Raw genomic sequence first — 23,923 nt, 5'->3', positions numbered from 1 at the left:
GTTAGACTGAGAGGCAGTGAGTAACCTAAGGTTGCTAAGTGAGGATTTGAACCTTGGTCTCCCAGGTCCTAGTGCCACACTACATATATGCCGCTTGTTTGCTGTGTACATGAATGTTGATGTGTGTTCTGTACATGCCCTGGCTAACCCCACCACTGGCATGCGTGCCCCAGCAGATTGGCCAAGAGGGAATGTGGCCCTCAAGTTGAAACAGCTGTCCCATCCCAATTGCAGACAATTGGGCCCAGGTAGCGACTGCTATTCCACCTACCAAACCTTGAAACGGCAGAGCTCAGGAGAGACCACGCCAGGCTTCCGTGAAGCTGTGAAGAGTCCAAGTTTGTTTATTAACCTGAGTATAACAAATATACCATGTACACAGTATAAAAATGAACATTGAGCATGAGAAGTAGGACACATCCATGAACTGTCCACGTTTCTTTGGGCAATGGGATACTGAGAACTTTGCGCCTTCAGGCGGAAAAACAAAAGTTCTGGTTGTAAAAATTCTTCTTCCACAAAAATCATACGAAGTACATTGAAATACTTAACAGCTGATTCTTGGGGCTACGGATGGGAGATGTCCTGCGTCAACAACACTTTTCTTGGCCCAGGAATCTCAAGCGCGGGCCCAGGTGCTTTTTATGGTCCAAAGGTGCGCTATTGGGGTGGTCTGGGTTGTTTTGATTTTTGCTGCTGTTGCTGCTTCTCTTAAATTAAATTATTAATTAAATCAAAAAGTACAAATTGTTTGAAACCATGAGTCATGCAACCTTCTGTCATTGATGAGTTTGGGATACATGCAGGCAAAGAGCAGCAGACTTGGCCCTAGGCAGGCTCTGAGTTGACAGGCGGCAGGTTCTGGTGCCGGAAGTATTGAACAACTTGCTGTGGGAGCTCCGCCAGCACGGCTTTGGCTAAGGTCTCCTTCGGTGCCTGAAAAAGAAGAAATGCCGGCACGATTCACCTATTCATGTTCTTACTGTTTGGAGACGCTGGCGTCAAATGGCACCTTGTGAAGGCAAGAGCCATCTCAAAGCGAAGGCATCGCGCGGGATCTTTCAATAAGCCTCCCAAGTGGAGACTTTCAGTCCAGGCGGTATCTGTACTGGATTTGAAATTGTTTTATATCTGTCTTTATTATATTGTGAAATTGCTTTCAGATGCTTCACGGGAAGTGACTCGTAAATGAAAATATAACAATACAGCAGCTCAGGGCTTTTCACTAAAGCCAGCACACACATTCAGCTGTAAGCCAGCCATTGCTGCGGTGGCGGCTGGTAGCTCCATGTCACTGGGGCTGTGGAATCTGCTCCGGGTTTTAGTCCTTCAGCACCGTAGACAGTTTGGATTAAAACCTGGAGCGGATCCCACTGACATGGAGCCACCGGCCGCCACCGCAGTGCCGAGATACCAAAAGCAGTATCTATTGCCTTTGCATCCCGACAGTGAAATTCCTGGAGGCTTCTACCACTGAGCTACGGCCTGTGTGGTTTTAATGGTTAGAACAGCCTTCATCAGCTTGGTGTCATCTGGATGTTTTGGACTACAACTCCCATCAGCCCCGGCCATCACATGCTGGAGGTCACCAGGTTGGGGAAGGCTGATACAGAGTGAAATAGACCAATGCTTTTAAGCAGAAATCAGTTTTACATGTTCTTAAGAGAGGCTCTCTCTCTCAAGTGCTTTAAGAACAGAACAGCCTTGTAGCATCAGACCAAAGGTCCACCTAAGCTAGCATCCTGTTTGGAGCCACAGGGCTTTGGAAGCTCATGCGTCTGTTCTCCTTTGTGAATAGAATTTATACATGATGCGCTGGGTAGTGTACCTTTTAATTCCAACGGGAATGTGGCTATTTCATCTGAACGTTCTTATGAACAAGCATTTCTCTGTTCCTATGAGCACAGATTGCCATCTTTGACTACCACCTGCAAGAGGGTCAGTTTATACACAAGGCATACTCCTTGCCTACAGACCCTCTCAGGTGCTGAGTTCAAAAGAGGGGGCCCTTTTGGTAGTCCCGCCATCCCCAGAAGTTTGGGGGCTGGCAGCCCAGGAGAGGGCACTCTCTGTGGTAACCCCTAAGTTGTGGAACTCCTTCCCCACTGGCACCCCTGCTATACAGCTTTAGGCAAATGCTGAAGATGCACCTCTTTGCCCTGGCCTTTGACACCCGAGACATGCATTTTTAGGATTCACCCTATTTAGGCTGTTTTAAAGTTGTTTTTAATGTTGTGTTTTAATATTGTTGAAACCTGCCCTAGGACCTTCGGGTGAAGGGTGGGTAATTGATAATGATGATGATGATGATAATAATAATTAATAATCCCTGGAAGGTACCACAGCATATGGACCTAAGAAGAGCCCTGCAGCTGGATCAGCTAAAAGGCCCATCCAGTCCTGTGTTCTCTTCCTACAAGGTGCCTATGGGAAGCCCCCAAGCAGGACATGAGCGCAGCTGTGCTCTCCCCACTCATATGCCCCAGCAGCTCATATTCTAAGGGACGCTGCCTCTGATAGCAGAGGAACTATACAGCCATCCCGACTATAGTAGCCCTTTATAGCCTTATCCGTGAATTTGTCTAAAATATGTCTAAAAGCCATATAAATTGTTGGCAATCGCTACAGTGAATCCCATAGTTTAACTCTGTGCTGTGTGAAGAACTCCTTCCTTTTGCCTGTCCTGAATCTCCCAACATTCAGCTTCCCTGGATGACCCCACTGGGTGCTAGTGTTGCAAGACAGGGAGAAATAACCCCCTTCTCCTTGCTGTCTTTCTAGTTTCTCCATACTGAGCTTGAGGCTGGAGAGGCCAGGGGAGGGAAACATCTTTTAGAACCAACAAATATTTCTATAAAAAGAAGCCTGAGGGGGGCACTACAGATGTTCTTCAGCATTTGCACCCTAGAGATGACACTTTATCCAGGTTCAGCCTATCTTGCACCCTGCCCTTCGTTAGGGCATGCAACACGGTCTGCACTCACACTGCGGAATTCGCGGAATGGCACAAACTGGACAATGTCGGTCACGGCCTCCTCCCCCGTGTATGACCTGAGCACACGGCTGTCCCCATCCAGAAACTCCATGGCTGCAAAGTCCGCGTTCCCCACGCCGACGATGATGATGGACATGGGCAGCTTGGAGGCCTGTACGATGGCGTGCCTTGTCTCATCCATGTCGCTGATGACGCCGTCGGTGATGATCAAGAGGATGAAGTATTGCTGAAGAGACAGAGCAAAGGAGCAGGAAACAAATCAGACCTGGGATAGGGTGGGTGTGTTTTTGCTGGGCACGAGAGCGTGCGTGTGAATGTGTCTGAGATGTCTAGCGAGGAGGATCAGCAGTCCTGCTCAAGAGTGGTGGCCCTCCAAATGAGGCAAGCTGAGGTGGCTGCCACAGGTGGCACCTGCCTGGCACTCAAGGGTGGCAAAATGGGAGACGTGACAGAGGGGGCATAATCCACTAACATGTTCTTGCGCGAGGCCCACTAAACTGACAACCCATATGATAACACTCTTCTGCAGCTCCCTTTAGTTTTAGTGCGGCTTTTGCAGAAGGTCCCAGTGAATTGTGTCCCATAGTAATCAAGGGAAGAAGGGCCAAATTTGGTGACATTTGGATGGTTTTCCTCAAGCACCAAAATGAATGATGCTGCTCCCACTGGCTTAGCAGGGCTGGGGTTTTTTACCAGCTGCAATGGCCATTTCACAGACATCCTGCTGCCATCACTGAGCCCTCCTCAACCTGAGTGAGCAACTTGATTCTCCAGTGCTGTGAGGTGGAAACTCTCTTTCATAAGTTCATTCATAGCCATGAATGGATGCCAACTGCAAGTAAATGTTTGGCAAGCCTGGCAGTTTCCAGTTTTTAGCTTTGTTTACTAAATACAAGTAAAATAAACATGCTAAATGAAATCACTCTCCCTAGAGCATCAATAACGTTTAAACTACATCATTTTCTCCTAGCATTTTAACAGATAATTTTGTTTCTGCAGCTTTTCCATTTAATTGCTGTTTTTAGCATTGACTTCCTGTCTTTTATTGTTACATTTGATGTTAATTTGTGTTACACTTTCATTTTAAATGTCGTTAGCTTCTTTGGTAGGTGGTCTAGACATATCTTCCCCAAGCTGGTGCCTCGCCAGATGTTTCTGACTACAGCTCCCATGAGCCTCAGCCAGCACAACAGTGCTGATGGGAGTTGTAGTCAAACAACATCTGGAAAGGCACCAGCTTGGGGAAGGCTGTTCTAGCTGGTTCTTCCTGTGTCCTTCTCAATAACGCCTCCAAGAATAAAACAGCATGCAAACCTCCAACGCAGGGACTAAAACATGCAGACTCAAATAAATTAGTAATTACATTTAATTCCTCCCAATGGATTTGCGTTGCTTCTTTTAATAAAGACCCCTCAAGCTGCCGTGAAAAATCAGTGGCATTTGTTTATGGTTATTTGTACAGTTCATTAAAAATCTTCTACCTGTCTTCTTTTCAGTGATCCTCCCTCCAAAATCATTCTGTCAGTTCCCAGGCTGGGTGGCTTAAAGAAGAGAGAGGAGACCGTCTTTCATGTAGCGTAATTGCTCAAGATCATACACATACAGGGGGCAAAGCATTCCCCAATCATGCGCAATTGCGTAGAGTGCAAGGAAGTCAGCATCCTGAGAATGAAGTAAGATTCAGCTGCCAGTCCAGTAAGTTTCTATACATGAAATGGCTGGGTGCCATCTTGTCCTTTTCCCCAGGCAGCAAAACAGCTTCTGCCAAATTCTAAGGAGCTTGTGTGCATGTGTTTTTAAAATGACAGCCAATAATACTGATGATTAGGGATTGACAAATATGTCAGTTTTGGTTCTTCAGATTTCTCATTTTTCCAACCTCATATTCAGTTCTGCACATTTCTGCAACAATTTGTGATTAAAAAAAACATACCCTCATGAAAATGTTATGTACAGCGTTTTAGTACAAATGACTCCTAACATACATAAAGAGCTTGGAAAAGTTACTTTTTTGAACTACAACTCCCATCAGCCCCAGCCAGCGCCTGGCTGGGGATGATGGGAGTTGTAGTTCAAAAAAGTAACTTTTCCAAGCTCAGGTTTTCCATGCAGTTTTGCCTAACATACAGTTTTGCAAAGCAATTTCCCATGTCATTACTTTTTGTATGTTGCTTTTCCTAACGCATGCACATGCACACTTCGTTTCAGCATATGCATTTTGGTGCATGTGACTCAGCCAGCGACCTAAACTGCAAAATTCATAGAAGTGCAAATTTGAAAGGAAGGCTGAGCACATACTGTTTCAAAAGTGCAGATTTGGTAGGTTTGCCATTAAATGCAGACTGAATCGAATTTATCCTGCATCCCTACTGGTGATAGGACAGCATCTTCCATCATACTGAGAGCAGCAAACTAACTTAGGGGGTTCAGGGCACACACACACACACATCTCACCAGCACTGCCCACCCCCTGGCATATGCAACCAGAGGCAGCTGCCTCACTCTGCCTAATAGTAAGGCCGGCCCAGTGACCAAAATCTGGAGGAATATCTGAAGCCAGAGAGAGGATTCAGGTGCTATATTTTAAAATGGCAACACACCTCCCTCTAGGATTGTTTGTAACAATGAAGAGTGACTACCAGTTTTTAAAAAATAAATAAAATACATCATGGTAGTAAACTGGATAAGCACAGAAAATGAGTGGCAATCATGGCGCCGTTGCTCCTTGAAGACCCTCTGTTTTGAAGAGAGAGAGGGGGGGCTCCTTCGCATTTCATATTCTGCAGCCATGCGGTCTGGTAGGAATCCTTTGGGGAGGGAGGGCAGTGGCCCCACAGAAACACTGTGGCTGAGGTCCAGGCCGTAACTGACAGGCCGTCTTCATATGGCTATGTCTCTGGAGCAAATGTTTTCTGCTCTCACTTGTTGAAGAGCAGTTGCTTCCTTTTGTATGTAATTCATGTTGCTATGGTAAAAGCACAGACATCATGCCTACGGAAACAAAAAAGCCTCGGATAGATGGCATGCTGTGAGGAAGTCTGGCCTTAGGTAAGTTAACAGAACAGTTGATTCAATGGGAAAAAGCAGAGGCAGCAAAAGTAATCACAAATATTTTCTGGAGACCACCCAAAATGGTTATCATTATTGTTATCATTAAAAAGGAACTTGGAAGAGAAAAAAAGGAAACAAAGACCTCAAGCTTACTCCATGTTGCCCTGAATCAGCCACAGGGGCAAAGAATCTTATTAATTTATTTGTATTTTTTAATACATATTTCACATTGTTCTGTGGAAACCGCTGAAAGGTTGTCATTGTCGATTAAGCAGCATATAAATTTCGTTAAATAAATACCATTGCTTATATGGTGCCATCAGTGTGTGCACAGCGCTTTACAGAGGATGAGAGGGCAGGTCCCTGCCCCACAGAGGCTGACAGATTTGACACAGGGAAACGACAGAGGAAGGGGAGGGAGGTATGTATGGGGAGTGCAGGGGTAAGCCCGGAAGCAGGCTGTTGCTTAGGCATGCGGAGTTATAGTAGGGCATGAGAACCAGGAGAGGTGAGTCAAAGGGTTTCGTGGAAATAGCATGCTTTTGAAGAAAGTAAGAGAAATGTTCTGAGAGGCAGATCCATGCATACCGGCAGCAAGGAGGAAAGGGCAGAGACAGGCCCGGCCCTCCCATTAGGCAAAGTGAGGCCTAACAGCAGCAAATGCTGGGTGGCAACGGCAACAGCTCCCTAGATGCCCTCCACCCCAAGCCTCCTGGTCGTTCACCTCACTTGGAGGATAGACCTGTGCATGCTACACGGCCTGTATCAACACCCCCCCAAACTACCTGCTGCTTAAGGTAGTAGAGAACATTATCTCATCACCAGTGACAAAATAAGATTCAATGGGCGCCATCTTGTCCTTAAGCTCAGGCAGCAAAATCTCTTGGGATGACCCTGGGTGAAGACAGTCTTTTGAGAGAGCAGGAGACCTTCTGATGGCTGAGAGGGGTGGAGCTGGAGGAGTGAAGATCATGGGCCAGGAAGCATTGGGAAGGAAGAATACAGCAGGTGCGGGAAACCTTTGGGCCTCCAGACATTGCTGAACTACAGCTTCAATCAGCCTCAGCAGGCATAGCCAATGGCCAAGGATGATGGGAGTTGTAATTCAGCCACATCTGAAGGGCCAAAGGTTCCCCCCGCCTGGCAAGAGAGGAGGCAAAGACATAGAAGGCTCTGAAGATAAAGGCAGGGATTTTGTGCTGGATCTGGGAAGGGGCAGGGAGTCAGTGTAAGAAATGAAGGAAGGCCTCATGTGAACAGAGCAATGAGAAAAGTGAATGACTTTGACAGCAGAGTGCTAGATATAAGCGAGGGGAGGAGGGATGGACAACTGTGTAAATTTCAGAGGCTCTTTTGTCCAATTTTTGCCACATTTCCATATTGGTTTGCAATTTTTTAAAAAGTCCTTGCCATTTTAGTGTGCATTTCTCCTGATATATTTGTGTGCAATTTTTTTAAATGTGCAATTTTGCCTATATACACATTTTTGGAAAGAGTTTTCTGTAATATAATGCGGTTGGTGTGTTATTTTCAGTTACATTTCCCCCCAGTAATATATGCATTTTATGCAGTTTCCTTGAGTATATGTATTTTTGTATACATTTTTGGTTGAAGAACTGCATTGCAAAATTCAGAGAAATGTGAATTTCAAAGGAATTGTATGCATGTTCGTATATTGTTCCCAGAAGCACAAATCAGGCAGGTTCTCATTAAAATGCAAACCAAACCAAATTTCTCCCCATCTCTAGAGGGCCCTGATGTGATCAGAGAGGAGACAACAAGCAGTCTCTCAGACATGAGACAAGGGTAAAGGCTTGGGCCAGGGTTGTTGAACTTCACTGGTTTCAGTGCAGAGCCAGAAATGTATGATGGCAAATCTGTCCAGACCTGTGTAAGGCAACTTAAAGGTTTCTTTTAATGTTTTTAATAGCCCCAGCCAGGATGGCCACTGGTCAGGGATAATCCAGCAACATCGGGAGGGTTATAGGTTGCCCATCCCTGCATGACATCCATTATGAATTGAGGCAGTTTGCACCTTAATAAACAAGGTAGCCATTCATGAGTCATCCTGAAGCGCTTCCATTGCATTCCCTCTTGCAAATTGCCAGGAAGGAAACAGCACCTCCCAAAAAACCCCGAGCATGTTCTTAATTCACAGCCACCCCAATTAAAATTGGGCCCTCCAGTTAATCAATTAAAAGGTTTAGAGAAGCATAAACTTTAAGTTTGCAATGGTAATCACTATTATAAGTGTGACCTCCTGAACATTACTCATTTTTTTAAATAGAGCTGTAACCTTTAACATATGAATCAGTTAGATGGATCCAATGATGTGCAATGGAAAGTTTTCCACTATATTTTTACTCAGATTTTTTAACTTTTAGAAATGCATCTTCCATAAAATTAATTAGTAACATAATGAGCAAACACCACACAAGTCAAATTGAATAATGCTAAAATCAATTTTTTCTGGGTTACTGTTTTATCTGTTGGAAGCACATATATTTATGGCCACAGTCCTTCAGGCAAGCGAAAATTAGTTTGTTAACTGGTTTTGGTGTCTTCATTCTCCCCTACACCCCCAGGACATGTGCGCTATTGAGCAGCCACATCTTAAAATATTTCCATGTATTCCAATAAAAATAGTCTTTAAATAAAGGTTTGAAAACATTTAAAACACACGGCATGTAACTGATTTACCAGATGTTTCAGTTCAACTGATTTAGACCACTGAAAAAACTTTCCAGATATTTACACACCATGTAAATTGAGCAATGACATATTTCATTTTTAAAAACTTTCTCTTGACTAAGGGTGCAATTCTATGGCCCGGGATAGACTAGAATAGGGTAAGTTGGCCACCCTGCACCTACATCAGAGATGGAGCTCTGATGTCCGATAGGGAGGCCTGATTTCAGATTCTTCCTCTGTTCTGCTGCTTGAAGCCTTTGATGCCTGACCAAACAACTTTGGCACTTTGGTATCAGTAGAGATGGGAGGATCTGCTGGTTTCCATTCCACAGTTTCTTTTTTCCAGTCTTAAATTCAGTTCTCCACATTTCTGTAGCAATTTGTCAATTTTTAAAAAAGTGAACTCCCTGCGTATTGATATCAGATAGGCATCTTCACTCTATTCTTTTGGCTGCCTGCTGAAAACATTTCTACTTAGGCATGCCTACCCAGATACACAGATGTTGATGTGTTTTAATCTTTTTTTTAGTTTACTGCTTTTTAAATCTTTTAAAAATGTTTTATTTACTGGTTTTAAATTGTTTTAATTGATAATTTTAATGTTTCTTGTAAACTGATTACAGTTTTTTTTTACAATCAAAATGTACCACCTTCAAGTCGATTCCGACTTATGGCGACCCTATGAATAGGATTTTCGTGGTAAGCGGCATTCAGAGGGGGTTTACCATTGCCTTCCTCTGAGGCTGAGAGGCAGTGACTGGCCCAAGGTCACCCAGTGAGCTTCATGGCTGTGTGGGGATTCGAACCCTGGTCTCCAACAAATTTTATTAAATGAATTAAATAAATAAATAAAAATATATTTTTTAAAAATCCTCATGAAAATTCTTCAGCATTTTAGGGTGAACTCCTAATAAAATACTTTTTTGTATGCAGTTTTGACTAATGTACACATTTTTGCAAGTGGTTCTCATATTGTTTCAGAAAGTGCAAATTTGATAGATTCAGCTTCAAATGTGAACTCAGTCGAAATTCTCCCCCATCCTTAGGTGTCAGCAAGGACAGAAGAATGGTGTGTTAGGGCATTCAGTGGCTTCCAGGGGAAGTGGAAATGTTTTAGATGCAAAGAATCCAAATCCATCGCTTTCCCCTGACACCCCACACACAAACTGGGGGACCTAGATTGGAGACACCTCCAATATTTGCTTTGTGTTAACAATAAGACACCAAGATCTGGCTCAGGCTTGCTCATGAGTCTATTCTCTTTCTGCATGTTATATTTTAAAGTTTCCCTAGATTGCCATATTAGTGCTAAAACGGTGGTACAATTTACACTTGGAGAAACCCTGCAGGTTGCTCCCTCCCCTCCAAAGGCTGTCAGATACTAACACGGGAGATTTAAAACTAATGGAGTGATCCAAATCCAGAATGAATTAAATCAAGACCAGATTATTGCCATTGACAAGATAAGCACATGACTGCTACTCGAGACACAGGGCATTATGGTGGTGCCTTAGGAAATGTTTCTATACAGGAGGAAGTCTGGAAAGTAGGAAGCAGGGAGGTGAAGCAGAGGAAGGGAGCTTTACCAAAGCTCCTGCCAGAGCTCTCTCCATTTTCCTAAAAGAGGGCCTGTGCGTTACAAATTGATGCCAATGGGAGCTTTTTTCTGGGGTATGAAGCTTTGCACTGTGTATGGTTAGGGGGAGTGATTTTCCTCAGGACCACAGCCGGAGATTCCCTGCATGTCATGTTCTGACCCTAGAGCAGGACCTGGGAACCTATGGCCCTCTAGATGTTGATGGACTACCATTCTCATCAACCCTGACTGCTGGCCATGCTGGCCGCAACTCACATTAACATTTTTTTTAAAGGCATCCTCCCATCCCCTCCAAGCAAAAACCAAAACACGGACAGCACAGAGACAGTATTTACCAAGGTAGGGGCAGCCCAATTCAAAGTGCTGGTTTTGACCTATAAAGCTTTTTACGGCTTGGGACTCCAATATCTTCTGGAATGCCTCTCCCGATATGAACTTAGCCAGACCTTTAGAACTTCTGAGGCCCTTCTTCAGGTCCCCTCCCTTTGAGGGAGGCTCGGAGGGTGGTGAGAGGGAGAGGGCCTTTTCAGTTGTGGCTCCCCATCTGTGAAAAGTGCTCCTCATGAGGTCCACCAGGCACCTTCATTGATATCTTTTCAGTGCCAAGTAAAGACTTGCCTTTTCCTCCAGGCACTTGATAGACTGAGATGATGTTGTGACATTAGTGTACTGCCAAAGCTTTCTGTGGGGGTGATTATTGTTCTTTTATTATTTTGTTTTTAATGGTATGGTATGGTATATTTCCTTTTGCTTTTAACAATGTTGTAAGTCGCTTGGAGACCCTTGGGTAACAAGCAACTAATAAATCTAATAAACAACAACAACATCAACATAGTGCCTCCAGATGTTGTTGGACTACACCTCCCATCATTCCTGGCCAGCGGCCATGCTGGCTGGGACTGATGGGAGTTGGAGTCCAGCAACATCTGGAGGGCACCATGCTGGCTACCCCTACAGAATGTTCCTGGTAAATAAGGACAGTTGAACTGTATCTCTTCCTTTGTATTGCCACCAACACATTGCAGTTATGGAATTAATCCTTTCCCTCCTGTTCCGCAACTTGTATGGTACAGCCAAAATACGTTCTCTTTGAAACACACATTTCTGGAAGTCTTTAATACTGGGTGATCCATCCAGCAAGCTTTCAAAGCAGAGTCAGTTTGTGGTCCGTTGGAGCATCCAAAGGCTCCAAGCATCCAAGGGCTTGGTTCTGCAGAAGCATTCTCCTGCTCTTGCATGATCTGATAAGCCTTTCCCTGTCTCTCCTTCCTGCAATCTCTGCCCTCTAACAGACCAAAAAGCGCCCCGCCTGAGACACTTCATACTGAAATCCCAAGACAAATGAAAAAAGTGCTCAAACTTACAGTTGCAGATTGCTGCTGGGTGGCCTGCGCTGCAAAGCGAGCCACATGGTTGATGATGGGGGAGAAGTTGGTTGGTCCGTAGAAGCGTATGTGAGGCAAGCAGGTGGAGTAGGCTTGGACAATGCCTTCTACACCTTTTAGGCCAATGAGAGAGAAATGCAGGGTAAGCTTTGCACACAAATCCAAGTGAGACCCATTTCCTATCCCAGGGTTTTGATTAACACTGTATTCCTGATAAGGTGCAACCCCATGCATGAAGAGATATGGGAGAAATTAGATTCAGTTCTCATTTAAAGGCAAACTTCCCTAATTTTCACTTTCTGAACCAACATACAAACCCAAACAGAGCAATTCTTCAAAATTCATGCTTTGCCAAATTTTGCGATGCCTTCTCCAGTCAAGTAATGTGTGCAAAAATGCATGTGTAAAGTGTACACATAAATGCATATTAGTGAAAATAACACACAGCATTGCATTATATTAGAGGACTCTGCTTTGCAAAAATGTGTATATTAGGCAAAATTGCATACAAAAATTGTATATTAGGAGCAATTTGCACTAAAATGCCAATGTGTTTTCATGAGGACTTTAAAAGATGCAGAGATGTGGAGAACTAAACTTAGGACTGGAAAAATGAGAAAAAGAGAAAAACCAAAATTGGCTCGCCGATCCCTACCTGTATGCTTACTCAGAAGAAGTCCCACTGAGTTCAATGAGACTTATTCCCAGAAGATAAGCATGCATAGGATTCCAGCACTAAAAGTCACACAACTGACTAAGATTCCTCTAATTGGGGGGTAGCCCTAAATATATCTAATCTAATTAATAACTGGAGACAGTCTCATCCTTATCTCTGGGGGGTAAACTGTTATAAAAGAGACAACCTTTTAAAGCTTCTTGTAAAGCTGTTTGGGATTTGCGGGGGGCCCTCCTCCTTAGCTCCATCCGGAAGTGTGTGGAGTTTTCAATTTCTGCATCCCTGCTATATTTACTTCTCACCCTGTTAACTCATTTGACCCTCCTATCACTCAACCAACATGCACAAACACCTACTAACTCCCAGGCTGCTTTTATGTCTCTGTGGTGTCATAACTTTCAGGGAAAACACATGTGACTCAGTAGTGTGACTCACTACCAACAACAACTGCTAACTAGAACTAATCCTCCATTTTCAGAGGCAGTATACCTCAGAGTAACAAAAAGAGAGGAAGGCCATCCTTGCCAAGCCCTGTGAGGGAGGCTGCCAAGAGGTATTTTCCTGGTTGCTACTGAAAACAAGATGATGCACTAGGCAGGCACTCAGTCTTACCCAAAAAGGCAACTCCTAAACTGGAATCAGAGATGGATGAACTGATCGATTTCAGTTTCTTATTTGTCATAAGAACTTAAGAAGCGCTCTGCTGGATCCGGCCAGTGGCCCATCTGGTCCAGCATCCTGTTCTCACAGCGGCCCATGGGAAGCCCACAAGAGGACCTGAGTGCAAGAGCACTCTCCCCTCCTGCAGTTTTTGGCAACTGGTTTTCAGAAGGATACTGCCCCTGACTATGGTGGCAAAGCACAGCCACCATTATAGCCTTAACCTCCGTGAATTTGTCTAATCCTCTTCTAAAGCCATCCTAGTTGGGGGCCATCACTGCCTCTTCTGTGGGGGCGAATTCCATAGTTTAACTATGTGCTGTGTGAAGAAATAGTTTCTTTTGTCTGCCCTGAAGCTTCCAGCATTCAGCTTCATTGGATGTCCATGAGTTCTAGAGTTATGCCATGCATCATTTTATACACTTCTGTAATGTCTCCTCTGACCCGCCTTTTCTCTAAACTAAAAAGGCCCAAATGCTGCAGCCTTTCCTCGTAAGGGAGTCGCTCCATCCCCTTGATCATTCTGGTTGCCCTCTTCTGAACCTTTTCCAACTCTACAAGAACCTTTTTGAGGTGAGGTGACCAGAACTGTATTCCAAATGCGGCTGCACCATGGATTTATGTAATGGCATTACGCTACGGGCAGTTTTTATTTTCAGTACCTTCCCTAATGATCCCTAGCATGGAGCTTGCCTTTTCACAGCTACTGCACACTGGGTCGACATCTTCACTGAGCTATGCGCTATGACCACAAGGTACCGTTCCTGATCAGTCTTACTGCCAGTTCAGACTCCATGAATGTATATGTGAAATTAAGATTTTTAGCTCGGATATGCATACCTTTAGATTGTCCGATCTTACATTCACTTCAGTAGTTTTTGTCGATATGTTTGCCTCCTTCGGGAGGATGGGTGGGATTTAAATTCAATAAACAAAGAAACGAACAAATTTTCCACATTTCTGCAGTGGTTCATGATTTTTTTTTTTAAAAAAAATCACCATGTCAGCATTTTAATATGAATTTCTTCTAATATATACATTTTTGTATGCCGTTTTGACTAACAAAACCCAGTGCCTGCAGGAAGAAGAAACCATCGCCCCAAGGGAAGGAGAGGCTGCTGCTCTTGCTGCTCTTGCTGCTGCTGTGCTGCTCTTGCTGCTGCTGTGCTGCTGCTGCTGCTGCTGCTGCCGCTGCTGCCGCTGCTGCTGCTGCTGCCGCTGCTGCCGCTGCTGCTGCCGTGGGACCACTACCTCCACCACCCTTCCCTGTGGGACTTCTGCCTGGCAGGACCAGGCCCCAGGTACCCAGCCAGCCAGGACTGATTCTTACCACCTGTCCCTCTTTGGAGGGATACATAAGCCGGCTGGCTGAGGTGGCCTGGGAGACCCAGTGCCTGCAGGAAGAAGAGACCATCGCCCCAAGGGAAGGAGAGGCTGCTGCTCTTGCTGCTGCTGCTGCTGCTGCTGCTGCTGCCGCCGTGGGACCACCACCTCCACCACCCTTCCCTGTGGGACTTCTGCCTGGCAGGACCAGGCCCCAGGTACCCAGCCAGCCAGGACTGATTCTTACCACCTGTCCCTCTTTGGAGGGATACATAAGCCGGCTGGCTGAGGTGGCCTGGGAGACCCAGTGCCTGCAGGAAGAAGAGACCATCGCCCAAGGGAAGGAGAGGCGGCTGCTGCGGCTGCTGCGGCTGCTGCGGCTGCTGCGGCTGCTGCGGCTGCTGCGGCTGCTGCGGCTGCTGCGGCTGCTGCGGCTGCTGCGGCTGCTGCGGCTGCTGCGGCTGCTGCGGCTGCTGCGGCTGCTGCGGCTGCTGCGGCTGCTGCGGCTGCTGCGGCTGCTGCGGCTGCTGCGGCTGCTGCGGCTGCTGCGGCTGCTGCGGCTGCTGCGGCTGCTGCGGCCACCACCTCCACCACCCTTCCCTGTGGGACTTCTGCCTGGCAGGACCAGGCCCCAGGTACCCAGCCAGCTAGGACTGATTCTCACCACCTGTCCCTCTTTGGAGGGATACATAAGCCAGCTGGCTGAGGTGGCCTGGGAGACCCAGTGCCTGCAGGAAGAAGAGACCATTGCCCAAGGGAAGGAGAGGCTGCTGCTCTTGCTGCTGCTTTCTTTTTTCTTTTTTACTTTTTTGTTGGTGTGTTGATGCAATTTGAGATGAATGGGTGCCTGATTATATGAATGTATGTCTGAGTGAGTGTGTATGTTTATATGCTGTATATATGGCTGTATATATAGCTGTTTTTATACGTTTAATTGTTGTATATTTTAGTTGTATTATGTGCTTCGGAGAGAGTTTTATCCATCAGGCGGGGAGACTTGAGGGGGCCCCAATTGCCGTAGTGACGGGCAAAGGAAGGTATGGCGCTGTGAGAAGGACGTGCCAGGTAAGGGGAACGCGGTCCAGACATGTTGTGGCTGTGCCTTGTTCCGGTCCTTCCCACACCCGCAAGGTCGTTGGTAGTCCTATCAGCCAACTCTCAGATCTCCAGTTGCTGTTATTAAATGCCAGATCGGTATATAATAAAACCTCCCTTGTCCACGATTTGATTGTGGATGAGGCAGCCGATCTGGCATGTATAACCGAGACCTGGGTGGGTGAGCAGGGAGGAATTGGTCTGTCTCAGCTCTGCCCACCGGGGTACTTGGTTCAGCATCATGGTAGATCTGAGGGTCGGGGAGGTGGGGTTGCTGTCGTCTATAAGAGTTTCATCTCACTCACCAAGCACCATGTTCATGCAGTTACTGGCCTGGAGTGTTTGCACCTTGTGTTGGGCCAGAGGGACAGGCTGGGAATCCTTTTGGTGTACCGCCCACCTTGCTGCCCAATGGCTTCCCTAACTGAGCTGGCGGAAGTGGTCTCGGATATATTGTTGAGGTCCCCCAGACTAATAGTACTGGGGGATTTCAACATTCATGCCGAGACCACTTTGTCTGGCGCGGCTCAGGACTTCATGGCTTCCATGACAGCCATGGGGCTGTCTCAATATGTTAGTGGTCCAACACATGTATCGGGGCACACTCTAGACCTTGTTTTTGCTACTGAGCATGGGGAAAGTGATCTGGATGTGGGGAGTTTTACAACACTCCCTTTGTCATGGACAGACCACTGCTTGCTGAAGTTTAGACTTTCAGTAACCTCTTCCCTCTGCAAGGGTGGGGGACCTATTAAAATGGTCCACCCCCGGAGACTAATGGATCCTGAAGGTTTTCAAAGGGCTCTGGGGGATTTTCCGGCTGATAGGACTGGCGCTCCTGCTGAAGCCCTGGTCGCTCTGTGGAATACGGAGATGACCCGGGCTGTAAACACGATCGCTCCTGCACGCCCTCTCCTGTGTAGAGCTCATACAGCTCCATGGTATACTCCAGAGCTGAGAGCGATGAAGCAAGATAGGAGGAGGCTTGAGTGGAAATGGAGACGAACTCCCGACGGATACAATTATGTGCTGGTTAGTGCTTCGACTAAGCTCTATGTAGGAGCAGTGAAGGCAGCTAAAAAACATCATTTTGCTGCCACTATTAAATCATCTCTTTGCCGCCCAGCAGAGCTCTTTCGAGTTGTCCGGGGGCTTCTCCATTCAAACCCTCCGGACACGGTGGAATCATTGGAGGCCCGCTGTAATCAGTTTGCCGATCACTTCCAGAATAAGATCTCATGTATCCGCCAGGACCTAGACTCTCAAGTTATAGCAGTAGATCCTAGTGAGATGTCCGGAGCACAGTCTTGTCCTGTTTTGTTGGATGAGCTTCAGTTGGTTCAACTCGAGGACGTGGACAAGGTACTTGGACAGGTACGTGCAACCACTTCGGTACTGGATCCTTGCCCCTCCTGGCTGATAAAAACTAGTAGGAATGGAACAGGTAGCTGGGCCAAGGAAGTGATAAATGCCTCTTTACGAGAGGGAGTGGTCCCGGGCTGTCTGAAAGAGGCAGTGGTGAGACCACTCCTGAAAAAACCTTCCTTGGACCCAGACAATTTTAACAGCTACAGGCCAGTGGCGAATGTTCCATTCCTGGGCAAGGTCTTGGAACGGGTGGTTGCTGGCCAGCTCCAGGCACTATTGGATGAAACTGATTATCTAGATCCATTTCAATCCGGTTTTAGGCCCGGTTTTGGCACTGAGACAGCCTTGGTCGCCCTGTACGATGACCTATGTCGGGAAAGAGACAGAGGGAGTGTAACTCTGTTGATTCTCCTTGATCTCTCAGCGGCTTTTGATACCATCGACCATGGTATCCTTCTGGAGAGGCTCGCGGAGTTGGGAGTTGGAGGTATTGCTTGGCAGTGGTTCCGCTCCTACTTGGCGGGTCGTCTCCAGAAGGTAGTGCTTGGGGAACATTGCTCGACACCAAGGGCTCTCCAATATGGGGTCCCACAGGGGTCAGTTTTGTCCCCCCTGCTTTTTAATATCTACATGAAGCCGTTGGGAGAGGTCATCAGGAGTTTTGGAGTGCGTTGTCATCAGTATGCTGATGACACGCAGCTCTACTTCTCCTTTTCATCTTCTTCAGGTGAGGCTGTCGATTTGCTGAACCGTTGCCTGGCCACGACAATGGACTGGATGAGAGTTAACAAACTGAAGCTCCATCCAGACAAGACTGAGATGCTGTTGGTGGACGGGTTCTCTGATCGGATGGTGGATATATACCCTGTCCTGGATGGGGTTACACTCCCCCTAAAGGACCGGGTTCGTAGTCTGGGAGTCTTTTTAGACTCTTCCCTCTCACTTGAGGCTCAAGTAGCCTCAGTGGTTAGGAATGCGTTTTACCAACTTTGGTTGGTAGCCCAGCTACGTCCCTATTTGAGTAAAGAGGACCTTACATCAGTGGTACATGCTCTGGTAACCTCACGTTTGGATTACTGTAATGCGCTTTACGTAGGGCTACCTTTGAAGACAGTTCGGAAGCTACAACTAGTGCAAAATGTGGCGGCCAGATTGCTGACAAGGACCAAGCGGTCCGAGCATATAACACCTGTTCTGGCCAGCTTGCACTGGTTGCCAATATGTTTCCGGGCTAGATTCAAAGTGTTGGTATTAACCTATAAAGCCTTATACGGTGCGGGACCACGATACCTTGCGGAACGCCTCTTCCGATATGAACCGGCCCGTGCACTACGTTCTGCTACGAAGGCCCTCCTCCGGGTTCCAACTCACAGGGAGGCCCGGAGGGTGATGACAAGATCTAGGGCCTTCTCAGTGGTGGCCCCCGAACTATGGAACAGTCTCCCCGAGGAAGTATGCCTGGCGCCGACTCTGCTCTCCTTCCGGCGCCAGGTCAAAACCTTCCTATTCTCTGAAGCATTTTAAGTTACACTGATTTACTTTTAAAAATGTTTATTGTATTGGATTGTTGATTGTATTTTAGTATTATTTTCTTATTCATTGTATTTTTATGCTATTTTATGTTCACCGCCCAGAGAGCTATTGCTAGTCGGGCGGTATATAAATTTAATAAATAAATAAATAAATAATAAAATAAATAAATAAATAAAACAAAAACATTTTTGCAAGCAATTTTCCTACTATAATACATTTTGTATAGTATTTTCACTAACATATGCATTTTTACGCACACTTTCCCCTAATACATGCATTTTTGTAGACTATATTTGGTTGCCAAACTCCATAGCAAAATTTTGAGAACTGTGCAGGGCCAGCACCAGCCTGCCCTGGACCCATAGCGCCGGAGCGTAACCGCTCCATACAAGCCACACGGGGCTAATAGACTGGCCCGCATGTGCCACCTACCTCTATCACTCTTGGAAATGACGTGCGTGCTAAGCGCGCATGCCTGCCATCAACCAAGATGGGGTGGGGGCATCAGCCCTTTAGGGAAGCCTCTGCCACCATCTTGGTTGATGGTAGGCTTGTGCGCAGAGCGCACATGTCATTTACAGGAGCAATAGAGGTAGATGGGGCATACATGGCCTGCACTGCCTGTATTGGGGGGGGAGGTGCCTGGGAGCTCCCTCTCTGCGATCCGCAGCACAGCCAGGAGCTGATACTGCCATGGATCGCAGAACAGGAGCGCTACCCTTCCACCCTAAGGAGGAACCCCTCAGGGGCCCTTCTGGGCCTCAGGGGCCCATGGCCAGAGCCCAACCTGGTTGTACCCTGGCGCTGGACCTGGAAGTATGTATTAGTGTCTTGCAGGGGTGGGGAACTTTTTCTGGCCAGTGAGCCAGATCTTCATCTCCCCAACCCCTGGCGGGCCACCCACTTGTCAATCACAAGTGGTTTGAAGCCCTGAATGTTGAGACTTCAAAGCACAGTGTCGGGCTTTCAAACAGCCCTTTGTTAACACTCAAAGAGCAGCATGGGGATGTTTTGAAGGCCCTTTTCCTAACAGTCCTGCACATCTCCTTAAACCTCTAAAGGTTTAAAAAAACAGTGCAGAGTCATTTGGGAAACAACTTTCAAACAGCCCCATGCTACTCTTTGAACTTCCAGTTTTCCATCTGCCTTGCCCCACCCCTCCGTCTGGACCCTTACAAGGAAGAGCTGTTCTTTGAGAGGTGATGCTGCTGCAAGGGTGAGACTGTGCTGGGGCCATCAAGTGACCAGCATTTCCCTCTGCCTTGCCCCTTCTCCCCTGCTCCTTTTCTGACATCTTTCTGGGAACTGCCCTGTACCAGAAAGATGAAAGTATTTGGCTTTTAGTTGTTGCTTTGAAAAAAAAGTTTTGATTTTGTTGCATTACATTTTTGTAACTTTTATTGTTGTTGTTTTACTTCTGTTTTGTATTTCTGTGTATTCTTTGTGAGCTGCTTTAGGGGCCCTTTTGGCCAAAAGGCAGCACAGAAATAAACCATAACATGGTGTAACATATCCATACATTTAAAGCAAATTGCTTCCCCCCAAGAGTCCTTTGGTAATTTATCCCTCAAAGAACCAAAATGCCCAGCACCCAAACACAAACTATAGTTTCCAGGGGAAGCCTTGTTCTTTACAGGTGCTTTAAATGTATGGTGTGGATGTGACGCAAGAGATATGAGCTGGGGTTCTTTGATCAGGGTCTTAGGTCCTCCATATGTACTGGGGTTCTTTCAGCTTGGATAGCTATGTGGCTGCTTAAAGGACGTTTTTCTGTGTGTCATTTCCCAAGGTTGGGGGTCTTTAGGACCTCATCCTTGACCCCCCCCAGTTCCCTTTATTTATTTCAGAATTTATAAACTGCTCTACATTCAGAGAATACTTTAGAAGTGTGCAGAAGAGAAATATAAAACATAATACAGGTAAAAAAGCAGTATTAAAACATAAAAGCCAATGAATTACAAAGAGCAAAAATAAGACTATGCACTTACCAAGGCAAAAAGGGTTTGTAGGATTGAAGTTAATGGCAAATTCATGAGAAACCTGGAAGGTGAAAATTAGAAAAAACAAACAGGGATTAAATTTATTCCTCTTACAAATATATTGCAAAATATGACTGATACCAAGCTTTCAGGACAAGTCTTTGATTGTTTTCCCCACAATCAATTTGAGCATTAAACTACATCCTTCACTCCCCCACCCCCAGGATTGTGCTGGGCCACATTGCACCATCTTCCACTTCCACACAACTCCTGCTTGTCTGCTCAACAAATGAGGGTAATAACGACGCTAACGCGTTGCCGGACTCCTGCAAACCAAGGCAGAATGTTGATGCAAGCTTGTCCCTCCTCTCAACAAGGCCAGGTCCATCAGGCCTCTTCTCTCTCCCTTAACTGCAGGCTATCATGAGCCTTGGGGAGAGCTTGTGGCCAGAGTGGTCTGAGGAGGAGGAGACTGGGATCTGGGAGAGGGGACCAGTGATCTGGGACTCATGGAGGAAGTTGATGGGGAAGGTCCAAGTGATCTGTGTGCTGACAGCTCAGACGCAGTAGTGGCGCCTGACATGATCGAGGGGGCTGAGTTGCCAGCACGTCCCCTTTCCCCGCCACTGGCAATGGGTCTGCCTCCCAGCCTGCCTCCTATTGCTGAACCACTCCAGCACAGGAGATGCCAGAGATGGAGCAGAGGGAGGACCTGTCTAAGTCGTCCCCACCTCTATCACCACAAACACCCCAGAGGATGCACAGGCCTACCAACCCCCTCATGGGCGTGCCTGCTTGCTTGCCCAGTCCCAAGCTGGGAGACAAATCCTGCACAAGTAGTCGGCTCGCCCCCTCCCACTAAAGGGGGATACAGAGGGCATGTCAAGTATTGTGACCTCTTTGCTTGTGTAGCCATACCTAGTTAGTGCCTTGCTGTGACCTGAATGCTGTCTGGTCTGTAACCTGACCTATGTTCCAATCCTGTGCTGAGCTGCGAGTTGGCAATAACTGAGTCTGAATCTGTTGGCGGGGAGCCAGGACACAAGATGGGAAGCAGGACTCATTCCATCAGCTCTGCTGAAAGACCAGCTCCATCAGGTGCCTCTTGCCCCTGAACAGTTTCCATTCCAGATGGTCATTATAAGAACTACTGTTTCACTGTAAGAACTGGCGCCTGAGTTTTAATTCCCCCCCTCTTTCCTCCCTGTCACTTTTCCCTTTTGTGTTGTGCATTCTAGATGGTAAGCCTGCAGGGCAGGGACTGTCTTGTTTTAATCGACTGTAAATACGCCACTCTAGGAGGCGTTATAAAGAGCTGGGCACAAATGCTCCAAATGAATAAATAAGCTTTCTTTTTCATGGGACTTCAGCTAGGTGTCAAACTGAAGGCTGCAGAAACTGCCACGCAAATATGCCTGCACTGCCCGCTGAAGCCAACTCTCATTACACTTCATTATATTATTTTGATCATTAATCCCATCATAATAATTTCCTCTCTTAACACCAAACTTTGTTGGTCCTCTGCCTGTCAGTCTGAAAGCAAGATGGGCCATTCCAAGATAAGGGATGGTTTCTGCATACCCAGGGAATTCTCATGTATCCAGAATGAATGTGGTTGTGAATGAGAATACATAAATAAGCATATAAACCAAACAGACACAGTCAGGCGCTAGTGGCTTCCAGGATCTGTGGAATGTGAGGGCAACTGTGCACTCAGGACAGGACAGGACAAGATAAGGAACTATACTACAGCAACTATACTAAAGATGGTTTCATACTACAGTTTTAGAGGTCTGTGTAAGAAAAGCCCTGCTGGATCAGTCCAATGGACCATCTAGTCCAGCATCCTGTCCTCACAGTGGCCAACCAGATGTCTACTATGGGAAGCCCAAAAGCAGGACCTGAGCGCAACAGCAACTTACCCACCCTTTCCATTCCCAGCAATTGGTATTCAGAGGTATGCTGCCTCTGACAGTGGAAATTGTGCTACGAAATATTTTGTGATTGTGGTTTCAAGTATATTGCACACTACTCTGGGCTCCCAATTGGGAGGAAGAGTGGTATAAAAATCAAATAAATAAATCAAATAGGATCAAGGGTTTAAGGGGTTTAATTTTTGCTGTACACCGCCCAGAGAGCTATGCCAGTCGGGCGGTATAAAAATCTAATAAATAAATAAAATCTGTCTCTGACTTTCCACTACAGCTGTGTCCTAATGGTGGGAATAAAGGTCAGGAGAATGGGATCCCTAAAGTTAAAAACACTTTCACCCCTGCACTGTAAAGAGAGAGGTTTTTTTTGGGGGGGGGAGAACAACACCCTTCTCCCTTCTATAGAATCCCCCAATTCCCAATATGGAACCAGAAAGTGCTCACGTTTGGGGCTTGCAGACCACCAGAAACCTGAGCCCTTTATTTAGCACTATATAGCATAGCAGGGAAAGGTTTAAGAAATGTGTGAACAAAAACAAGGGTTATTTTCCCCCTCCCCTCATGAACCTTCCCCCCCCCGCAAACCCCAATCAACACTGCAAGGGTCCGGTTTCAGCCTAGGTGGAGGGTTAGGTACAGCTCCTCAAATGCTACTCTCATGTTTTTCATAGATCTACCCTTCCTTTTCTCAGACTGGGAGGCTCAGGGTCCCTTTTCCCCTGTTAGTAAATGCTGAAGGATTTGATGTAGTCATTAACACCACCAAAAAGAGAGAGACCTTGAATGGAGGAGTGACCTTGAGACAGAACTGTGAATGGGCCAGATGGATGTGGTCACTAGGGCAAAGATGCCTAGACTGCAGTCACGTGCATGCATGTGTTCAACAGGGTTTGAGGTCTTTTTTCTCACAGCCTCTTCAGAGGAAATTTCTTGAGGTTAGCATTTCAAGATGTTCCCTGACATTTTCAACATGCCTCTCGGCGTGCCGAATATCTTATTCATATGAGTCCTTGAAAGCATCCTGTGACACCATGGCAACGAGAGCATCAGGAGAACAAGGCATGATTTATACATCTCTTTATCTTTAATAATCATCTCTGCTTCTATTCTGGTCTCCACTGTAACAATAGCTACATTTGGGCTTTCTTACGTGCTGCCCATTGGACATGCAGGCTATGGACATGGGAAAAATTAAGAGCAGACTTTCTCAAAAAGAGCAGGAGGGAGGATTAATTGACAAAGACCATTTAAAAACAACTCAACGTGGTTCATGAAATTCAATGCTACCTAATTTAAAATGCTATAATGACACTGCATCCTTAGAGCTGAATTAATGACATCTATAGGCACATTTTCAAATATAATAATAAATGGTTTATTCCAGTCCTTGTGTCACGTAATCTCTAGCAACACATCAGAGACACAGCACAGTGTTCTTTGGCTGGGGACTAAATCAGGTTTATAGACCATTAAGATAAAAGAGATCTATCTTCTCTGAAAAACATACAGATTTTTTATTTTTATTTTGGTGGGCCAAATTTTTTTTAGAAAAGTGCATCAGTATATATATCAGCTCAATGGAAAACAGCTGAGGACCTCACAACCAAACGGTGGCTGGACAGAGTATGGGAGATCGCCC

General features: G+C 46.2%; 1 protein-coding gene across 2 annotated transcripts in view; it reads right to left on the bottom strand.

Moving 5' to 3' along the window:
- Positions 1–328: 328 nt before the first annotated feature.
- The window catches only part of CPNE2 (copine 2), a 214,690-nt gene continuing 191,095 nt past the window's right edge, over positions 329–23,923 (bottom strand). The window contains exons 13-17 of one of the 2 annotated variants that reach the window (XM_061593744.1): positions 20,363–20,414; positions 11,699–11,832; positions 4,477–4,536; positions 2,985–3,221; positions 329–936 (exon numbers count right to left, since the gene is read on the bottom strand). In XM_061593744.1, the coding sequence (XP_061449728.1) occupies positions 829–936; positions 2,985–3,221; positions 4,477–4,536; positions 11,699–11,832; positions 20,363–20,414 (591 nt within the window). In that variant the 3' untranslated portion in view covers positions 329–828. The remainder of the gene's footprint in view (positions 937–2,984; positions 3,222–4,476; positions 4,537–11,698; positions 11,833–20,362; positions 20,415–23,923) is intronic. The other variant, XM_061593745.1, reaches the window with a different exon arrangement.

This window comes from Rhineura floridana, chromosome 13 (genome assembly GCF_030035675.1).
Source record: "Rhineura floridana isolate rRhiFlo1 chromosome 13, rRhiFlo1.hap2, whole genome shotgun sequence".
Taxonomy (NCBI): domain Eukaryota; kingdom Metazoa; phylum Chordata; class Lepidosauria; order Squamata; family Rhineuridae; genus Rhineura; species Rhineura floridana.
The sequence above is the reverse complement of the archived record's forward strand: the minus strand, read 5'-3'. Positions and strand labels throughout refer to the sequence as shown.